Below are 18,804 nucleotides of genomic sequence, written 5' to 3'. Positions count from 1 at the left end.
GTTTGTTGGTACCCTATAGGTGGACAAAATAATGCATTTTGTATGCATCAGATATGTGTGTTAACACAAAGGGTAAGCAAGATACGTTTTTTTTTTTGCCCCCCATGTCCAAACCATACTCTGCCTACGCATCCGTCGTTGATTTTACAAGAAGAGTAGAAGGCGGTAGAAATGGCTTAGTGCATGATAACTACCATTATCTCACTTTTACGCAATTTATTTTGGGGGAGTATTATTTTGGATATCTTGTGTTTTTCATTATGTGGTTTTATCACGCTGTAGGCTACGACTCTAAGCACTAAATAAGCCCCCCGCAGAGCCGCTGGGGACACTCCGCTACGAAAGCTCGCTCCGCGCTGCAGGGTCCTCTCGCCCCGTGTGGGTTTAGCCGTCGGCTGTGATTACTCGGGGCCTCCTGTAACCGCGCCTCTCTGTCCCGCCGTACGAGACACCGGTGGCAGCGGTCGAATGGAAGCAATGGGGGCGCAGTGCCGATTAAGTCCTCTTGTTCTCTTTTCTCATAATTGTTTGATATATAATGTCTAACGGCTTTTCTTTTCATACTTCTGTCCCCGGTTTCTGAGTTTTGGGGTTAGGCAAACCGTGCATTTCACGGCACGTTATACTGAGTAAAACTGTGCATGTGACAAATGGGTTTTGGATTGATTGACTGATTGACCATACCCATCTGTTTTGTTTGCTCATGGGAGTTTTACTTACACAAATATGTTCTGAGGGCAGAAGGAAACATGACTGGTTCAGAGAGATAACCAATCAGATTATAGAGGAGCTGGGTCGAACCACTCAGATGTCTATCTCTCCACCTCCTCTAGTCGCTAATTGTTAGTTGTTATCTTTGAACCAGTCATATTTCCTTCTGCCCTGACACTCAGATTCGCTAATTTCGTACTGGCGCGTGCCTAAGCGCCACGGAGCTCTTTAAAGTGAATGATTCAAATCATTTTAAAATATATAAAAACTTTGCAAGTAAAATTAGGGAATAACATATCATTGATTAAGGTAGATGAGTGTGAGTAAGCGTAAGTGAGATGATGGGGGATGCCGCTCTGTGCTGCTGCTTAAAATGTCAGACGCAGTAGAATTTTCCCTTCAGCTTCCGGACTGGCATGTGCGCTTCGGCAGCTGCTCTGAAATTGATTTGACGGGTGTATCTGGCCTCTGTCCACATATAATGTTAATTGCTTTGGAAAAGTAATTTATTGAAAAGGGAGGCAGAGGTTCATTTGAAATATACGTCTGGTATATTTTAGCGGCCACCCTTCTGATCTTCAGGCCTTTCCTCTGGTGTAAAACAGAATATTAAGAAGGTTTCTGTATGCCACTGGCTGGATCTCGTCAATACTAGGTTAGTTACTAATTTACCTTAGAAACTGGTCGTTAGTTATGCGTATTGGACGTTTTATGCATAATATCTTATTCTTCGGGGGAAAAAAAACTAACAGAATATTCAAACCATTAAACCTGAGACAAGCTTTGCACAAGGGTTTTATAAACCTAGTATTTGTTTAGCTTATTTACATGTAGTAGTTATTGACATTGCGATTATTTATTTATGAATTTCATTGTCTGGGGAAACGGAGCGCGCGGAAATAGGCACAGGTGTCAGTTTGGGACTGGAATATGCAGATATGTTAGTAATGCAGCGTGTGACGTCAGGAGGAGTGTAGTCTGGAGCCGCTGAAATAGGACAAGCCGGAGCGGAGTGGGGGGCAGACGCGCGAGGATGGGGTGCCGCAGCCGAGAGTCTGAACGCTGAAGCACGTCCCTGTTGCCGGAGCCCAGGTTTAAATCACGAGAAGTGATCGGCAAACGTGGAAGTAAGGCGGCCGCTTCGCATCCAGACCGAATCCAGTCCGAATACCTCTGCGACTCATCTGGGTACCGGCGGTCTCACGTTTCTTCGCCAGCGGAGTACGACAGGTACGGAGCACTTACAAATGATAAGCAGGCATGGTATTGTTTGTGCACATACATATTATTAGTGACAGAAAACTGAATTCCTAAAAAGGTTCCTTTTCAAGTTTTTTTTAAATTTGTAATTATTATGTATTCATTTCGTTTTTACGATTAACTGAAAAATCTGTTTGACATTGTACATTTAGTGGAAGCACATACAGGAGCTATTATATAAAAAACAGGCATAATGAATCTTCATTCATCATTAAGCACATCACGTAAATACACGCGGTGGTTTCTTCCCTTTTTCTGCTTTAAGAGATGCCTTTAGTTTGTTTATTGTCGGTAATTCCGATTTCGAGCATAATTGCTCAGAGCTGTGTGACTTGGCAACGTGACACGTATTGACACAAAAATCCTACTTTATAACAATTTTATACGTGTTGGGGTGCAACTTTAAGAGGGAATTGCGTGTATTAATCGCGAGACAAAAGCAATTTGTGTTTCGCTTGTACTAAGGCTTAGTTGCTTAAAATGGCTTGGCCAGTGCTGGTCAGTGATGCTGAATAAATCTGAATAAGCGCTCATCCTTCTTGTAGTTTGACTTTTCGCATCCAAATGGGACGGTTAAACTGGAGGCTTAACCAGTCGCAATCAAAAGACTGAAAGAATAATTCGCTAGAGAAGTTAGCGATCGGGAAATAGGCTGCATCACAAGTGCGTCCCATCCCGGCTGGAAAAGCGCTCTAGCAGCCCTGTTAAATAATGCCTCGCACGTCTGCTTATAGCCAAGAAGAAAAGACCCCCCGATCCACGAAAACTTCTGTTTTGTGCATTTTTGAAAGCAGTGATGCCCGCCGAATTTTGATCTTAAAAATTAAAGCATTTCTTTCTTTGTGGATTAAACAAAGTTTACAAAAGACGTGCATCCTTATTACGCTGCAGACGGAGCTGTCCACAAGCGTGGTGCTGAAATCCAGTAGTTTGAATACGCAACATGTGAATTCCCAGTACGTTGGAAACCCAAGTAAGCAAATAGACTGGATAGAGACGTATATAGATACATTCACGATATATCGGTAAACGTTGCTTAGACATTGTATTATGCTCATGTTTGCGATATATGTCGGATGTTTAGGCACTCAAGTTGGAAATGGCGTAGTACGGGCAGTAATGCAGTATAGTCAGAATATCCTCGGTGCAGTTTTATAATCCACGGCAGGCGATTGAAGACCCACTGCATCGATGCAGATCGTCCAGTGGTAATGCTTGACTGATGTTCATGTCTCTAGCACAATACTCATTAAAGCACCATTAGCAAATGTGTTACAGTGCATTATTTAAGGATTCAAAGTAAAAGGTGACAGGGTTACACCATGCAGGCTACTAATATAGCCTTTAAATCTTATTATATGCAAAAACATTTGAAATCTTTTTGTATGTAAAACATCTGAGTGCATTACAAAATACATTTGCAGAAACATTGTGAAAGATTCTACAGGATGTTTTGGTAATTTATATATAATTAGAATTTTTATGATCTGGAATATCTTGAGAAAATACACAAAATTAAAAAATACCAATCAAAACAAACAAACAAACAAAACAAATAAATAGACAATTGCTGTGGATTTTGTCCTCTTGTAATACTGGTGAATTTAGATTTTATTTAGTAAATAATAAAAGCATTATTTAATTCAAATGATAATAAAGTATCAAATAAATTAAATAAATCAAATATATATGTCTTGCTACTGACATATCGTGCCTGGTTTACACTATACATTAACACACAGAATTTACGTTTGCTTCTCTATGTGTCACGTGTTAATTTAGACAACGGTGCTGTTACTTATGGGATACATATGACTTGCTGTCCTGAATCTACACTTCAGACGAGTCTCTAAACAAAGAAATCCGTTTTAGCTGTGCAAACACGTCCTAGCTGAAAGTGGTGTGGTCTATTCCATGTGCATGTTTGATCATTTTCAGTTGCTTTTTATTTACTTTTATATGTAAACTAAAGGGGGTTGTACATTGGTGGGAGCGACTCATGGACGCGTTTTACTGCTAATGAGGATGACTCATTCACATTTTTGGGTCTACAAATCCAGTTAGTTACAGCTGTGTATAATGATGTGAGAGAACTCTATGTATATGTGTTTTTGTGCAGGTGAAATATGTATACACATGTCAAACAGCCAAAAACAGCCTTATTAATTAATATAAGTATACTGGAGGTCATTGTGCTAAAAAGTAAAAAAGTGCTTAAAAGCGCTTGAGACAATGTAACAATGTAATGTTGTGAATATGCCCTATACAGATAAAATTGAATTTAAACTAATAAGTACAATGGTCTTAAATGGATATATACACACATTGTTTACATTATATAAATACTATATACAAACAAAGTAGGCAAAAATACATCCATCTGTTCATCCATTCATCATCCAAGCACTCGTCTGTATATGTGTAATTTTCTGTTTTCCTTGGCTGAGCGTTATGTTACGTCCATCTTGCCCCCCAAATGGCTGAGCCCCCCAGTCATCATGACTCTGACTCGTTCGTAGGTAGGTTGGCCCGTGATATAGAGAAGGCTTCCCTTCATCTCGTGCAGGACAGCAGGGGCACCACAAGGTCTTACCTCCACCTGGCCATTGCGCCGTTCTTCTAAAGGGATTTAAAGAAAGTCAGATGCTAATTAACATGGATGGTGGCTCAGGCCGGCCAGGAAATGTCAAGGATCTCTATATGTGTAATTTAAGGCTTTATCTGCCCCGTGCTGACTTTGTTCCAGCATGCTTCAGGCTATATAAACACCAGCGCACTGAGAACTAAGCCGGCTTTTTAGACGTGTGGTACATTTCAGTCCAGGGACCTTGCCCTGTCCACAAAGCATCATCGAATAATCTCCTTACTCTCCGAACGAAAGAACGAGAAAGGTCAAAGTTGTTACGCTTATCTTTATTGAGCAACTAGCTAGTAGCTTCACGTAGGTGAACGAAAAGAAAATTGGCCCAAATGAAACCCAGGTGTCCTATAAAAAAAGTGTAAATAAATGATGTTCCTCACAGCTGTGATAAGTACGGATGATCATTGAGGATGTCGTTCGTTTGAAGCAGGAATGAGCTATTGACCTCAGGGCTTTGGGTTTTTGTTCACTTTTCAGTAATAAAAAAGCTGCACATTTGTCCAGAAACATTGGAAGGCTCCTGCTCCACTACCTAAATATTAACTAACGTGATTTTATAAAATTTTGAGAAATTCTAGACTCTACAGTATTGTATTGTTGAGTATTTGTATCGTAGAACAACTTCTCTGCATGTAATTTAGACATGTAGTAAATCTTTAATATCTGTGCTTCCTGACCTTGTTTGCACTGAGCTGAATATAGTTTCTTTGCATGAAAGTGTCTGCTAAAATAATAAATGCAAATGCAGTCCTGGTTTCCGCGGGTTTCCCGTCACCTTCGTCTCAGCTGTGAGTCCGTGGGTGCATCTTCCTCTGTGTCGGGACAAAGAACGCTTCGCCGTCTTAGGTCCCCGGTGGCATTGGCCGTACAACTTCCGAAACACTTCAGGAGGCTGGAGATTTACCACGTAGTTTTGTCGTATAAAACTTCGGGGAGAATTCATCCCGTTAACCTGGTGTCAGAGCGATAGTGGGTGAAATACGAGTCGCTCTCTCCCTGACGGGCAGCTCCATTTCCTCTCTCTCGTCGAATCCACAACGGGCGCACAGTAACCGACGGCAACGCGGCACTGGTCACGGCCTCGTTAACGCAACACGGGATGTTGGTCCGCCAGCAACCGTGTTAAAAGTTATTAAGTCTGTTAGCGAAAGTGTATGGGTGCGTGTGCCGGCCGCGAGGATGGGGCCTTTCGTCTCAAGTGGTTGGGGACTTTGATTAAATTAGCATAACGTTTTTGCCCATAAATTAGGCGGGTTAATTTGGGGTAACGATTTTCATTTTTCTGCTGGTATAATTTGTGGCACTTGTCGCGTCGGCTAACGCAGAGTCTTGGGAAATCAGGTCCTGGCCGCTCGATATATGTTCACGTTTAGCAAAAGATATCTCAGTTCTCATCGGCGTGCTTCCTGGAGTCACCGGACGACGTTGAATCCATGGCGACGTGCAATATGGGGCAGCAAAACAAGAGGAGCAGGATCCAAACCAGACATTGTGTGCACCAGGCTACGGACCAGACAGTTGACCGTACATAGACCTGACTGGAACTGGATGGTCGCATGCTTGTCACTCTGAAACACATCAAATGACCTTAAACTTGATTTTCACAAAGTCTAGAATGACAATATCCATAATCAATAAGAAACAGATTGAAATTAAATTGAGCTTTTGGAGACGGTCAATATCCCCTTAGGTATCAAATAGAGGGAAAAGGGAACAGGAACCAAAATCGTTGCATGTTTGACTGCGCTGTTTAATTCACTGTAACCTTCCTACAGTTTTTCCTCCCTCTATCCTGTGTCTGTGATTAACCTGAAATTTTGCCCGTTTCCTGTGCTATATCCAGCCCTGGAGGTGTTGACACCTACATCAGGCAATACAGGTGCATCTTATTTCTTGTTTATTGCCTTGTCACCTGTGCTCTTCGCTAGATTTCTGGGCAAACGCTGTATAACTGTTTACAGCCTGTTAACAACTTCCTGGATTTTGGGCTCTTTTTTTCCCATTTACAATTCACTGAGAAAATAAAATTACATATGAATCGCAGGACTAATTATGGCTCATTTTTACACCCTATTACGTTATTATTATTATTATTTTACATTCTAGGCATAGGAAATCACATACTGAGGCCTGAAAGTTGTTGCATGTCTAGATTCTAGATTCTTGAATTCTGACCCTGTCATTTCAGGTGAGTTTCTGTTTAAAAATTAATTTATATATTTATATTTATATATTATCAGCCACTTGATTACATAGAACAACAAACATAACATCAAAAACTGAATGACAGATAAAGTCAAGTTATACTCAATCCTAATTCATATTATTGATTAAATGTTCGACTCAGATAACAGAAGCACATTTAATTGATTCCACAAAGCTGTGGAGTCGTGTTACTTTTAGTAGATACAGTAGATTTGTAATTATCTCATAGTAACCCGACTTCGTTGTCTGGATGCTCAGTTTGACCAGGGTGTTACACAAACTCCAGTCACTCCGCTTAATTGGGCGCGTGCTGCTGGCCGGTCGTCGTCAGTGGTGGTTTGGCCTGAGCTCTTTGCGATGCGGTCGGGGGGGGCAGCCGTTTCACTCCCGCTCCGTTCTCCCTGACAGATCGACGCCAATGGCCTGGACGGGGCTATGGACAGTCTTGCTAGCGGCCTTGCTGTGGCCAGGAGAGGGATGGCCAAGCTCTGAAGGGAAGCCTGTAGCAGAAGATATGGCAGCAGATATCCAGCTTAAGGTAAGCGTAACGTTCATATCTGTACCCCCCCGACCCCCACCCCCTACCACCTAGTCCAGCTAAAACCGACGCCATTATCGAGATTGAATAATGAATTGCACAGGATGCCTCGGTACAGCTGTTGAGGGGGCGGAGTGGGAAGGTCTGCAATGAATCTCTGATTGGCTGTCTTGTAAAAACTCATTTTCATTGGCTGACTGGTGCCTTGGGACGTGCTCTGCGACCGTGAAGAAATACTGGGTGCAGGAATCCATTAAAAGGGTGACGCCCACACGCACTGTGCCACTATTTCCCTCCTGAATACTTCCCCCTCGTGCCGGGTCCTACTTCCTCATTCACAACGTGCAGACCCTCGAATCGATAACTCATCTCCAATAACACGCCCCAGTCGTTCGTTTGATGCATTTGGGGGGAGGGGGGTGGGGGTTGCAGTTTGAAAAATGCTCCTGTCTGGTGGGTGGAGCACAGAAGTGACAGCAGAGGGATTCCGATGCATAAATACAGCTTGGGACTAATCAAGCATCCGCCTAGGAGATTCCCGAAAAACTCCCCAGGGGCGCTGGAGATATGGCCTCCCCCCTCCTCAGACCCTAACACTCTCACCCCTGTGTGTGTATGCCGAGCAGAGCATGATGGGATATGCAGAAAGACTCCCTGACTGTCATCCTCCAGTTCTTAATGCAATTAAGCCCGTCCACTTTCACCCATGGGAAAGTCATGCAGGCGACGATCTAGGAAATGCTCGACCCTCCTTCTTTCCGGGGCAATTCTCTCCTCCGAAACTCTCCAGTGCAAACAGAGCACCTGCCAGGCTTACAGAGAAAGGGAGGTAAAAATAAGATGAAATGAATGAAAAAGCTGCTCCCTTTTCTTTTGCGATTTTTACCACTGAGGGTACAGAACGATACGCTTTGCTAGTGAACATCGGACATATGGTACCAGAAAGCAGGTTTAAGTGGGGCGTGTGTTTCAGTTGGGGAATTGGGAGGAATTATTTACAAATCAGATAAAATGACTGTTTTACCATGCTATCGTGGCTCTGGGTGTTGGTTTGCTGCCTCTCATAAGGGTGCTTTAATCTCTCTGTTCAAAAGCAGAGCACACTCTGGTAACAGTGTCGTGTTTTCCCATTTTGGCTACATACTTCCGTCAAATTACTTCACTTACCCAATAATTGGCCATATCTAATCATGACCCCACCGCTAACTTTGTGCGATCAGCATATATCCGCGGTTACAGTTCAATAGCGTGTGCGTGCACTGAACCAGCTGATACCTTATCAACCCAATTTCCAAGTTCATAATTTTTTCCCCCCCCGCTTGTATAAAGCGAGAGAGCACCGGAAACCGGGTTCAAAAGCCTCTGAAGGGGACACGTCCTGCAGACTCGGCGACTTCAGTGTTGATATAAGTTGTACAGCAGTCAGTGAGGATGAGAGGTGCGGAGAGGCTGTCTGGCATGTGACAGGTTCCCGTCTGAGCTGTGCCGTAAGCTCAAAAGGCAACTGTAATACCCGCCAATGCGGCCACCTAGCCGGGCATCATCGAGTGCCGGTGCCCGTCTCCAGGGCAAAGTGAAACTGGCTGGTAAGTCGGTGCCCCCTCGGAAGTTGGTGCCCTAGGCGACCGCCTATGCTGTTCACCATATAGCTACCATACCGTACCCCTCGGGTGTAAATTACACGTACATTGTTGATTATTATTATTATTATCAACAACTGGGCCTACATATTTAGTTTCACATATTTTGTCGCACTTATTGCAGTAATTAGGATTAGATTTTTATCTCTTTGTCAATAATATAAACATATAGTCATTTTTAAATGTAATGCGTGAGCTTCATATTGATTTGCCTCGGGGCGTAGATTCTCTATCACACCTGTCCATGTGGATTATTCTCTGCTTCTGGTTATGATGCTATTTAAGTGAACGCAGTTTCGCCGGCTGTTATAACCGTGTGGAGACGGCAAGTGTCACGTCAGCGAAGAAAATAAATAGCAATAACACCTTTAATTAAGCCCTCATTGCTTGTCCACGACTTTCTGTTTGAGAGGTTAGCATGGCATGCAGAGTAATTATAAAGGGCATGGCCACACACATCGGAACTGTCCTGTGGAACAAAAAGAATCCATTCCGATAGATCCGTTTTAACTTTGCTAAGTTACTAAACCAATTACGAGAGTCCTGAAACAGAGCATTCTCACAACATAAATATTCAAATACCACTCACTTTTATTTCAAATACCTCTTATTTTGTGTTTGCCAGTCATAGGAACATAAATTTGGGTCTGGTCCTTGGCTGTGACCTCAGTTTGTGGGTTCTGGGAGCCCATTTGCCAGCATCCCGTCCATCACAATGCAGCCCTGACTGTCTGATGTTTACTGTATGTAATGTGGGGGTCGCATGACTTTAAGGACAGCCTTTCAATCGTGACAATTCAGTGTTAATCTTTCCCAAAATATCCCCCCCTCCCCCGAATATATTTCGACACCCACCATACCATTAAGAAGCAAATCGCTGCAGTCCTCAGAAGTCATTATTTAAAAACTCGATTTCGGTAACGTCGGCACTAGTTAGATGCGAGCGATCAGGGGAAACGTAATTTCAGATATAGCCTCAGAATGTGCACATGTTGACGTGTGTGTATATATGAAGGTGTGCAGCATGCTTGCTTCCATGTTTGACCCCGTTGAACTTGGCCGAGCGGGATGAGAGAAAACTTCCTTATGCATTCTTTTTGTATTGCTGAAATTAATCATTTTTAACACGATTTCACCTGCCTACTCTCTGTTTATTCCATTAAAATTGTGCTGACCGGGTTTTACGAAATATCATCAGTCTTTGTGATTATTCCAATTACTTAAGAACTCATAAAATCGGCAGCTGTACAATACCAGCCTGTTAATGCATGAACTCTATATATTAGCTGCAGAGAGTTATAGGAAAATTATAAATCAACCAACAGAGCTTGACTTTTAAGATGAAGCCACACTACAGTACATGAATCCTAGCAGCGAGGGGGAAAAAATTGGTAGGCTGTAATTTATTATGGAGTATATGACAATAGTTTGGCTTTATTTGCTAAGGTCTGTCAGAAGAGAGAGCTTTATGCTCTGCTTATAGCACCTGCTTGTGAAAAAATACTTACATCTCTATATGGATTCGCATCCACCCAGAAGAAAGTCTGGTAATTTAAAATGTTTATTGGGTTTATATTGCGATTCATATGGGTGACACAGTGTTATAAGCAAACCCAGGACAACTGGGATGATTTATTACCTCATTCCAAGAAACGGGGTGGGTGGGGGTGGGGGGGGACAAGGTGCTTTCAATGTTTGTACCGTACTTAAAATTACGAGAGCAGGTAATAAGTGGTAGAGGTGGATAGCTCAGGTCCAGAAAGTAAAAAATCCAGACCGGAGTACTCAACTGGTTGGTTGAAACAAAATCTTGGTCTGGATTTTTACTTTCTGGGCCTGAACTATCCACCTCTGGTAAGTGGTAATATTGGGACGAGTTGGTGGGTGGTCTTCATGTGTGACGTGGTATGTCAAGTAGGGCTAGTTAGTGACGGGCTGTTTTAGAATGTCAGGACACATTGAAGAACATTTCTGTCTAATTTTAGTATGTAAATTCAGCTTTTCAGATTATGGTTCTGCTACCTTGAGACAGAGCTTGCAAAGGCGACAGTTCCTCTCCAAGATGTGTGAACATAAATCGAGCAAACCTTTCATGACGGGGTGGCGAGGTGTCTCTGTGCTAATGCCCAAAGCTCATGTGCTCTACTTGTGACACTTAGAAGTGGATTCAAAGCTACAGCTGTCTTCAGTATGGATGTATCGTTAAGTTCAGATGACAACTTAAAGACCTGTCATTGAATATTGCTGTCTAACTAGTAGTATGAATTACTGTATGATTATCAAATTCCTTGCATTCTTTCATCAATCGAACCATCTATCATCCATCGTCCACCCATCATCCATCCATCCAGCCATTTGTCTGTCCACCCATCATCCATCCATCCGTCCATCCACCCATCGCCCGTCCGTCCATCCATCCGTCCATCTATCCATCCAGCCATCCGTCTGTCCATCCATCCAGTGGTTATGGGGGGTCTGGTCCATCCATCCATCCATCCATCCATCCAGTGGTTATGGGGGGTCCCATTAATATAGATTTAGTTTGTATTTCAGATTTCCTTCCCCTAACTTCCATATTCAGAATGTCTTCTGTATCATGTGTCATCCGGTGGTTAATCCATCATTTCATGTGTCATTTGGTGGTTAATCTGGTGGTTATTCTCCGCGCTTAAATTCATGCACCTTCAGCAGATTTATCAGTCCTAGACACCCAAAGCTTATTTATTATGAAATGGGCTCAGCAGCAGTTCGAGATCCACTAGATATCGGAGCCCTGTAATGCATGCCATTTAGAGCAGAGATAAATTTGGGGTTGGAGTTTGGGCAGATAAAGGATTTTATGTCCATTGTATTTGATGAAATGTGGTTTTTGTGGTCACATGGAATGGGTAAGGCCTCCTTAAACGATTCTAATGCCAATTTCTAGACAAGCTCAAGCTTTTTAGGGTTTTCAAAGATGAGCTTCATCCGAAAATATACTTTAGATAAGAAAAGAGTTTGTCTAGTCTTATGTCTTTCGGCAAACAAAATTTCATTACAGTTTCATCATCGAGGCATTGTTCACAAAATACTCTCCGCAGCCAAGATAGCTGTTCCCATTTAAATTATATTACTGTGCAACTGTTTCTCTTTTAAATGCCTTTTTAATTTACCCGATAAGCCCATTACTTGTTTGGATGGAGAGAAGAAAGGGAGAGGAGGAGGGAAAGAGTAAATAACGAAAAAGAAGAGCAGAGCGGATAGAGGAAAACGAGTAAAAGAACGATCGCACCTCTCCCAAAACAAAAGTATTTGACAAGATCATTTACTTTTAACAATTTACAATGAATGAATTCAAGTGAATCGCTCGCATACGTGATTGGCCCTTGGGTGCTGTTTGCATAAACCGGCAGTCACTGCAAAGTTTGCAATGTGACTGACTGCGATCCAGGAATATCCATGACAGTGAGTAAGCGATATAAAAATCATTCGTCACTGTGTGTCACTCGTGTACACAGAGGCATATTTAGGGTATGAGCCTCACTTTTCCCACCTTTCAACTCGCACTGTACCCCCCCCCCCTCAATACTACCCAGCACTCACCATCCCCCAAAAATGTATGTGCTATAGATTTAAGAACTTTTTAATTTTTCAGTCCTCAGCTCTACAAGCATATGGTTAGTGTGGAGACCAGATTTTTTGGATTGTTTGATAAAGCTGGTTTGGTGATAAAAGAGAGTGGTTTTGAGCTTTTCCAGCTGCTCCCTGTCCCGGTTCGTAGGGTGTACTCTGCCAAAATGCCTTCTGTGCTTTGTGATGTCGAGGATGAGGCCCCTGACCAGAGTGTTAGCCCTGGATATGTGATCCACATCAAAGGCCTGCCCTGCCCTCATGTTGAGCAACAATTAGCACTCTAATTACCATAATATTCCTAATATTATGGCCACGCACGTCAAGTATAATCCCTATATTGGTGAAGCGTGTGTTTATAATAGATGTAGTATGTTTTTCTATTAGTTAATCATGCCACTAAGGATAACTTAAATCAGCAGTTTTTTTTTACTTTTTTTTTTTTTTACAGAAGTATAATTTATGTAGGTCGTTAATTTCACACTTGGACTATGATTAATTTTTCAAAGCCTATTTTGTTTTGGTTTGCTGAGTACTCATTATTAGCCACTTTTTTGCCTATTCAACAATAAATAGAATACTTTACATTGTTTAATTTCATCTATCCATCTTACAACCAATTACCCAATTTAGGATTACGGGGCGATATGGTATATTTTTTTATTTGTAAATACTTTAGATGCAAAAAAAAAAATGTCTTTATAAACACTAATAATTGAGGAGCATCTTGTTGTGGGATGGATGTGTGCAACAAGGCAGGTCAGAGGTCAAGGTCTCCCTCTGACCTTTAATGATTGCTGGCGTTTCCGCTCCTGGAGCCGCTGATCAGTCACCATGGAAACGCAGCTGATCGGGCTAACCCAGACTCCTTCACGAATGTTTACAAGAATGCCAGAATATGAAAATCCATAAAATACGTTTAACTGCTTCAAACACCTTAATTAGTCATATACTTGTCCTGCGGTGGCTGTTTTGTGAAGTTGCAGTGTGATGAAAGAAAATTTCAGCAGATAGATAGATAGATAGATAGATAGATAGATAGATAGATAGATAGATAGAAAAGAAAAGAAAGAACTCCAAGACAGACCTAATTATAAAATGGGCACAGTGTATTCCTAGTCGTTTTGTACACAGCCAGCAGATTATCAGCTGCATAATGCTAAATAACTCATCTGAAATGCATAATTTAATACCTCACAGTGCTCCTCAAAGCATTACCACAGCCTCTCGCTGCGCTTCTGTAACTGTGGCTAATTTGCTAATAAATTTCTGTACCAGGATCAGCAGAAAGTTAGCAGGCGTGTTTTATTCTCAGGGAACTTTTTGCGGTACGATACTGCGTAAATCCGAGGTAGTGCGAGTGTGTTTGTTTGTGTGTGAAAGATAAGACGGAGGTCTGTGGTTTGACGAGGGCCCCGGAGACACGGCTGGTTTATCAGAATAAGTTGATATCTGCTGAAGAGATCAGGATGCGCTTCGGGGATGGACAGAATGTTAATGTTTGTGCTTTAGAAAGCCCGTCGGCGTTACCAGACACAAAGGAGCGCGTTTTTACAAAAGCGTGTTATTACGCCTGGAGAGGCGAACAGCCTAGTGGGATTTTCCCGTGCGTCTCTGAGACTAATCTCAGGATCTGAACAGCTTAAGGACTCTTTAAGAAATTTACTTTGGACGTAAAATAAGACGAAATTATGTCATGTTTGTCATTTTTATCGAAACTTCCGAATGTGTTAAGGTTTCGCCTTTTGAAATGTAATCCACTAACCCCCCCCCCACCCAAACTGCTTAGAGAGTACAGGGTGATGGAGTATTTTGGAATTTGTTTCAATAATAACAGGATTCCTCCAACAAATTCCGCAAAAATCCGAGCGCTTCCGGAACCACAGTGTTGCACGTCCGCCATGCATTATTGACAGCCCACAGATGACAGTCTTCAAGAACAGCCAACTGATTTGTCATCTAATGCACTTCTGCTGGCAGGTGTCTCCTCCTTGGCACCTTTGAGTGTTTATTTCGAGGTCGTCGCACCTTTCCTTCGTGTGCACTTCCCATCCCTGCAGCATGCGATGACACTATCGACAAAGAAATTAAGTTAACGTTGTCGTCTAGGGTTCTTCTGAATGGAATTTTTCTCAGAGAACTGAATGATACACATGTATCTAAGCACTCAAACATGAGAACGTAAAATGCTTGCAACAACTCTGCTTACAGAGCCTGTAGATTCTTTTATAATACAGGTTTAATTCATAATATATATTTCTTGAAAAGTTGACCTCTAATATCTACCATTAAAGCCCACCTACCATGGCCTTACCCAGTGGTGCGCCATGTTGTCCCTATAAACCAGGGTTCTTCAAATCTGGACCTCGATTCCAAATCCAGGCCTTGTCTTCAGTTCTCCCAGGTATTTAGTTTAATAATGACTGATTCTGATTGGTCAGAGGCTTCACAACTGACTGAGAGGTAAAGGAAGGCTGGAAAACCAGGAGTGCTCGGACTTTGAGGACCGTGATTTGAATAACCCTGCTATAAACCATCCCTGGAAATACTGAGGACAAGTCAGGAGACACTCTGGATAGGGTATTAGTCAATAAAATATTTAAGAACTATTGGTAAAAATATATCGTATAGTAAATAATAACTTAAACTGATTAAAATAAAAATTATAAAGGGTATTGGCCGTAATATATATTAACATTGTTTTGGGATATCACGTGTAACTGTGTTCAAATGCATTCAGATCCTATATCTATATTTTCTAGGTGAGAAAACTTTAAATCTGTCAAAAAAAATTACAAACATACAGTAAATCGAATGTGTAACAACAAATTTCTACCAATGTTTGGCAATTTGACCAGAACTGTACGTGAATCACTTTATTGGAGTGTTTTGTTTCATACGTATATATACAGTATGTATGAAAGGTTCCATGAGAAGGATCTGCTTTCATAAGGGGGGGGGGGGAGCTGCACCCTGGTAACCCACTGGAAACTAAGCAGGTTTGGGCTTGGCCAGAACTTGGATGGGAGACCAACTAAGGATGCTCCTGGAAGAGGTGTTGGTGTAGCCAATAGGGGGAGCCCATCCTGTGATCAGTGTGGATCGTAATGCCCCAGTGCAACGACATGGTAGCCCATCCTGTGATCAGTGTGGATTGCAAAACCCCAGTGCAGTGACACGGTAGCCCAACCTGTGGTCATTGTGGATCCCAATGCCCCAGTGCAGTGACACAGTAGCCCATCCTGTGACCTGTGTGGATTGTAATGCCCCAGTGCAGTGACACGGTAGCCCAACCTGTGATCAGTGTGGATTGCAATACCCCAGTGCAGTGACATGGTAGCCCAACCTGTGGTCATTGTGTATCCCAATGCCCCAGTGCAATGACATGGTAGTCCATCCTGTGGTCTGTTTGGATACCAATACCCCAGTGCAGTGACACAGTAGCCCATCCTGTGGTCAGTGTGGATCCCAGTGCAATGACATGGTAGCCCATCCTGTGGTCTGTGTGGATCCCAATACCCCAGTGCAGTGACGAGGACACTGTGCTGTAAAAATGGCACCATCCTTCAGCTGAGATGTAAAACCAAAGTCCAGACTCTTTGATGTCATAAAAGATCCCTGGGCAACTTTCAAAGGAGCAGGGGTGGTACCCCGATGTCCTGACTAAAATTGCCCACTGTGGCCCTTTCAAATCTGGCCTCCTAATCATCCCCTGTACCTAACTGGTGAATTCTCTCCTGCCCCTTCACCACCTTAGCTACTGTGTGGTGGGTGTACTGGTGCAGAATGGCTGCCGTCGCATCATCCAGGTGGGGGCCACACAGTGGGGGTGGTTGAAGTGGCTCCCCATTGCTTCTGTGAAGGGCTTTGGGTGTCTTATATAAATGTAATATCCTTTATTATATATATGTTTACAACCTGGCAGTGCTCAGTTCTAGTTAAATGCATTATAACCTTGTTTTTAATCTGTCCTTTCAAATCAGAGAGGTTAATTAACTTTCCTAATCAATGTGAGTTTATGGGCATTCTGTGATGCCTGTGGTTTGATTTTTGTTTCCTAATTTAACTTATCGGCTTAATCCTCTACATCAGTAGCAGAGTCACATGGCAGCAACAACAGCAACAACCAACAAAAAACTAATGTCCATTGCAGATGATAACACAGTCACTGTTTCAGACGATATAGCGATATAGCAGACTGCTGATGATGAATGCTTTTCACCTGAGAACATCATTTTACTCGTTTTATTTGACACGCAATAGGAATCACAATACAACAGAAGCGTATTTGTAGTCAGAAAAAAAAGGGGTTCAGCCTTTGTACAAACAACACTAATGTACTCCCAATGGTACCGAAATGTTCCTCAGAGTCCATTTCTGTACCTTAAAAGGTACATTTACTTACAGCTAAGGGTACGATTGGCAGACCCTTGAGGGTACAGCTGAAGCAGAGGTACAAGCAAAGGTACAAATTGGTATTTTTTTCTGACAGTGTAAGACTGAAAAAACAAACACAGAAAAAACTAATTCTATTTATATTATAAGAAACGTCCAGTAATTTCGTATGCAAGGGGACTGGAGCAAATCAGATTAAGGACATGTGTACTGAGGTCATACAGTACATTGGTGTGTTGTTAACTAAATAATATTTATAAGGTATTTCCTGATTTGTCAGAAAAATATGTAATATTATGAACAAAGAGGTATTGTTCACCATACTCAGACAAGACCCAGTAATGGACTTTACCTTGACATTCGTAGAATAGCTCGATGTCACAATTTTCTCTAAATATTTCATGGAGCACAGCTTTGTCAAATATAGCCGACAAAGGCTCATAAAAGGAAAAGTTTTTTTGGGGTTGGAGGGGGTGGAAGGTTTTTGGCCAAGAATGTTCTGGATGCATTTAATTAATTACTGGCCATGGGATCTAGAAGTCAGTCTTTAGTGGTGTTGAAACATTCAGTTTTATACTCCAACCTGAATACAGATATAAGAAACTCCATAATTACCCTTTCGGTTTAATATTTTGACTTTTTCAAACTTTCTGTATATTTATTCTACTGTAACACATTCTGCTTATTATGTTTTGCAAATCACAGCAGTTGCTGGGTTTCATTTCTGTCTGCCAGCACAAAATCCCAAAATCTGGACTGTAGGGCTGCTTACCCTGATGCAGTGTGACAGGATTTTAGCCACTGTGACACGTTTCTGCAGGACCGTCTCACGCCAGACGACAGTCACAGTGCAAACGACACATCTTCCAGATTGCAATGTGTTTGTTTTTCGTTATATCGGGGAAGTCACTGGATAAACAGCAAAACAGTAAATAACGAGAATCCCACATTTTTACCACTGAGGAGCAAATGCAGGAGTCTGTTCAGGCTACGGTGTTAGATTCATAGGGGAGGCGATAAAAGTGTGACAGCCCTAGGAATTAAATAAACGCGAGGAAAAACTAGACCATCAGTCGCAATGATGTCAAGGAGGTTTGTAAGGCAATGGCAGGCTGACTGAAGAGAACAGACATTTATTCCAGTGAATTAAACCAGCTCATAATGTTCAAAAAGCAGTCGCACACCTGTTACAAAAAAAGACGACAGACAGTTTTTTCCCTTCACTTCTGTCTGCAGTTGCAGATCCGTCACAGGGAGACTGAAACGTCACTCTTCCCAAGGGGGGCGGAGAATTCGAGCAGCTGCAGCATCTTAAATCACATTGCGTACAAAGACAGAGGGAGATAGTCGACAGTTTGCTCAGTTATTGTACAATAGCTACTACTGCACATGATAACGAAAAAGATAAAGAAAAAAACAATAAAGAAAAATAAATTAAAAACTGGTAAACTAATTAAACTGGCTTAGTTTTTCATTTGTTATACACTTAATATTGAGATAACATGGAACTTTATTGATCTCTGTGGGGGGAAATTTATTTGTCATATAAGAAGAAATAACAAAGTGTAACGTAAATAAACAGACAATAAACAAAGGAAAATTAGTAGTACAATAACCATTTACCACCAAAATATAAAGAATAAATAATAATTAAAGAATAAATTGAAGTGTACAAAACAATGTACCAGTGTATTAAATTAGTAAAATATGGCTGATATTTCTTCACTGTTAAATCAATATTAAGTCAAGTTATTAAGTCGTTATTTTTGCTATTGGTGGGAGGTGTATTTTAAGTAGCTGTGGTG

At 41.8% G+C, this 18,804-nt stretch overlaps 1 protein-coding gene across 2 annotated transcripts in view; it reads left to right on the top strand.

The window, feature by feature from the left end:
* The first annotated feature begins 902 nt into the window (after nucleotides 1-902).
* Nucleotides 903-18,804, top strand: part of fstl4 (follistatin-like 4) — a 132,640-nt gene continuing 114,738 nt past the window's right edge. The window contains exons 1-3 of one of the 2 annotated variants that reach the window (XM_023803437.2): nucleotides 903-1,366; nucleotides 1,678-1,941; nucleotides 7,226-7,355. In XM_023803437.2, coding sequence (XP_023659205.2) covers nucleotides 7,236-7,355 — 120 coding nt within the window. In that variant the 5' untranslated portion in view covers nucleotides 903-1,366; nucleotides 1,678-1,941; nucleotides 7,226-7,235. Of the gene's footprint in view, nucleotides 1,367-1,418; nucleotides 1,942-7,225; nucleotides 7,356-18,804 lie in introns of those variants that run through there. The other variant, XM_023803438.2, reaches the window with a different exon arrangement.

The sequence above is a fragment of the Paramormyrops kingsleyae genome, chromosome 24 (assembly GCF_048594095.1).
Source record: "Paramormyrops kingsleyae isolate MSU_618 chromosome 24, PKINGS_0.4, whole genome shotgun sequence".
NCBI classification, from domain to species: Eukaryota; Metazoa; Chordata; class Actinopteri; order Osteoglossiformes; family Mormyridae; genus Paramormyrops; species Paramormyrops kingsleyae.
This window is presented reverse-complemented; position numbering and strand designations above follow the sequence as displayed.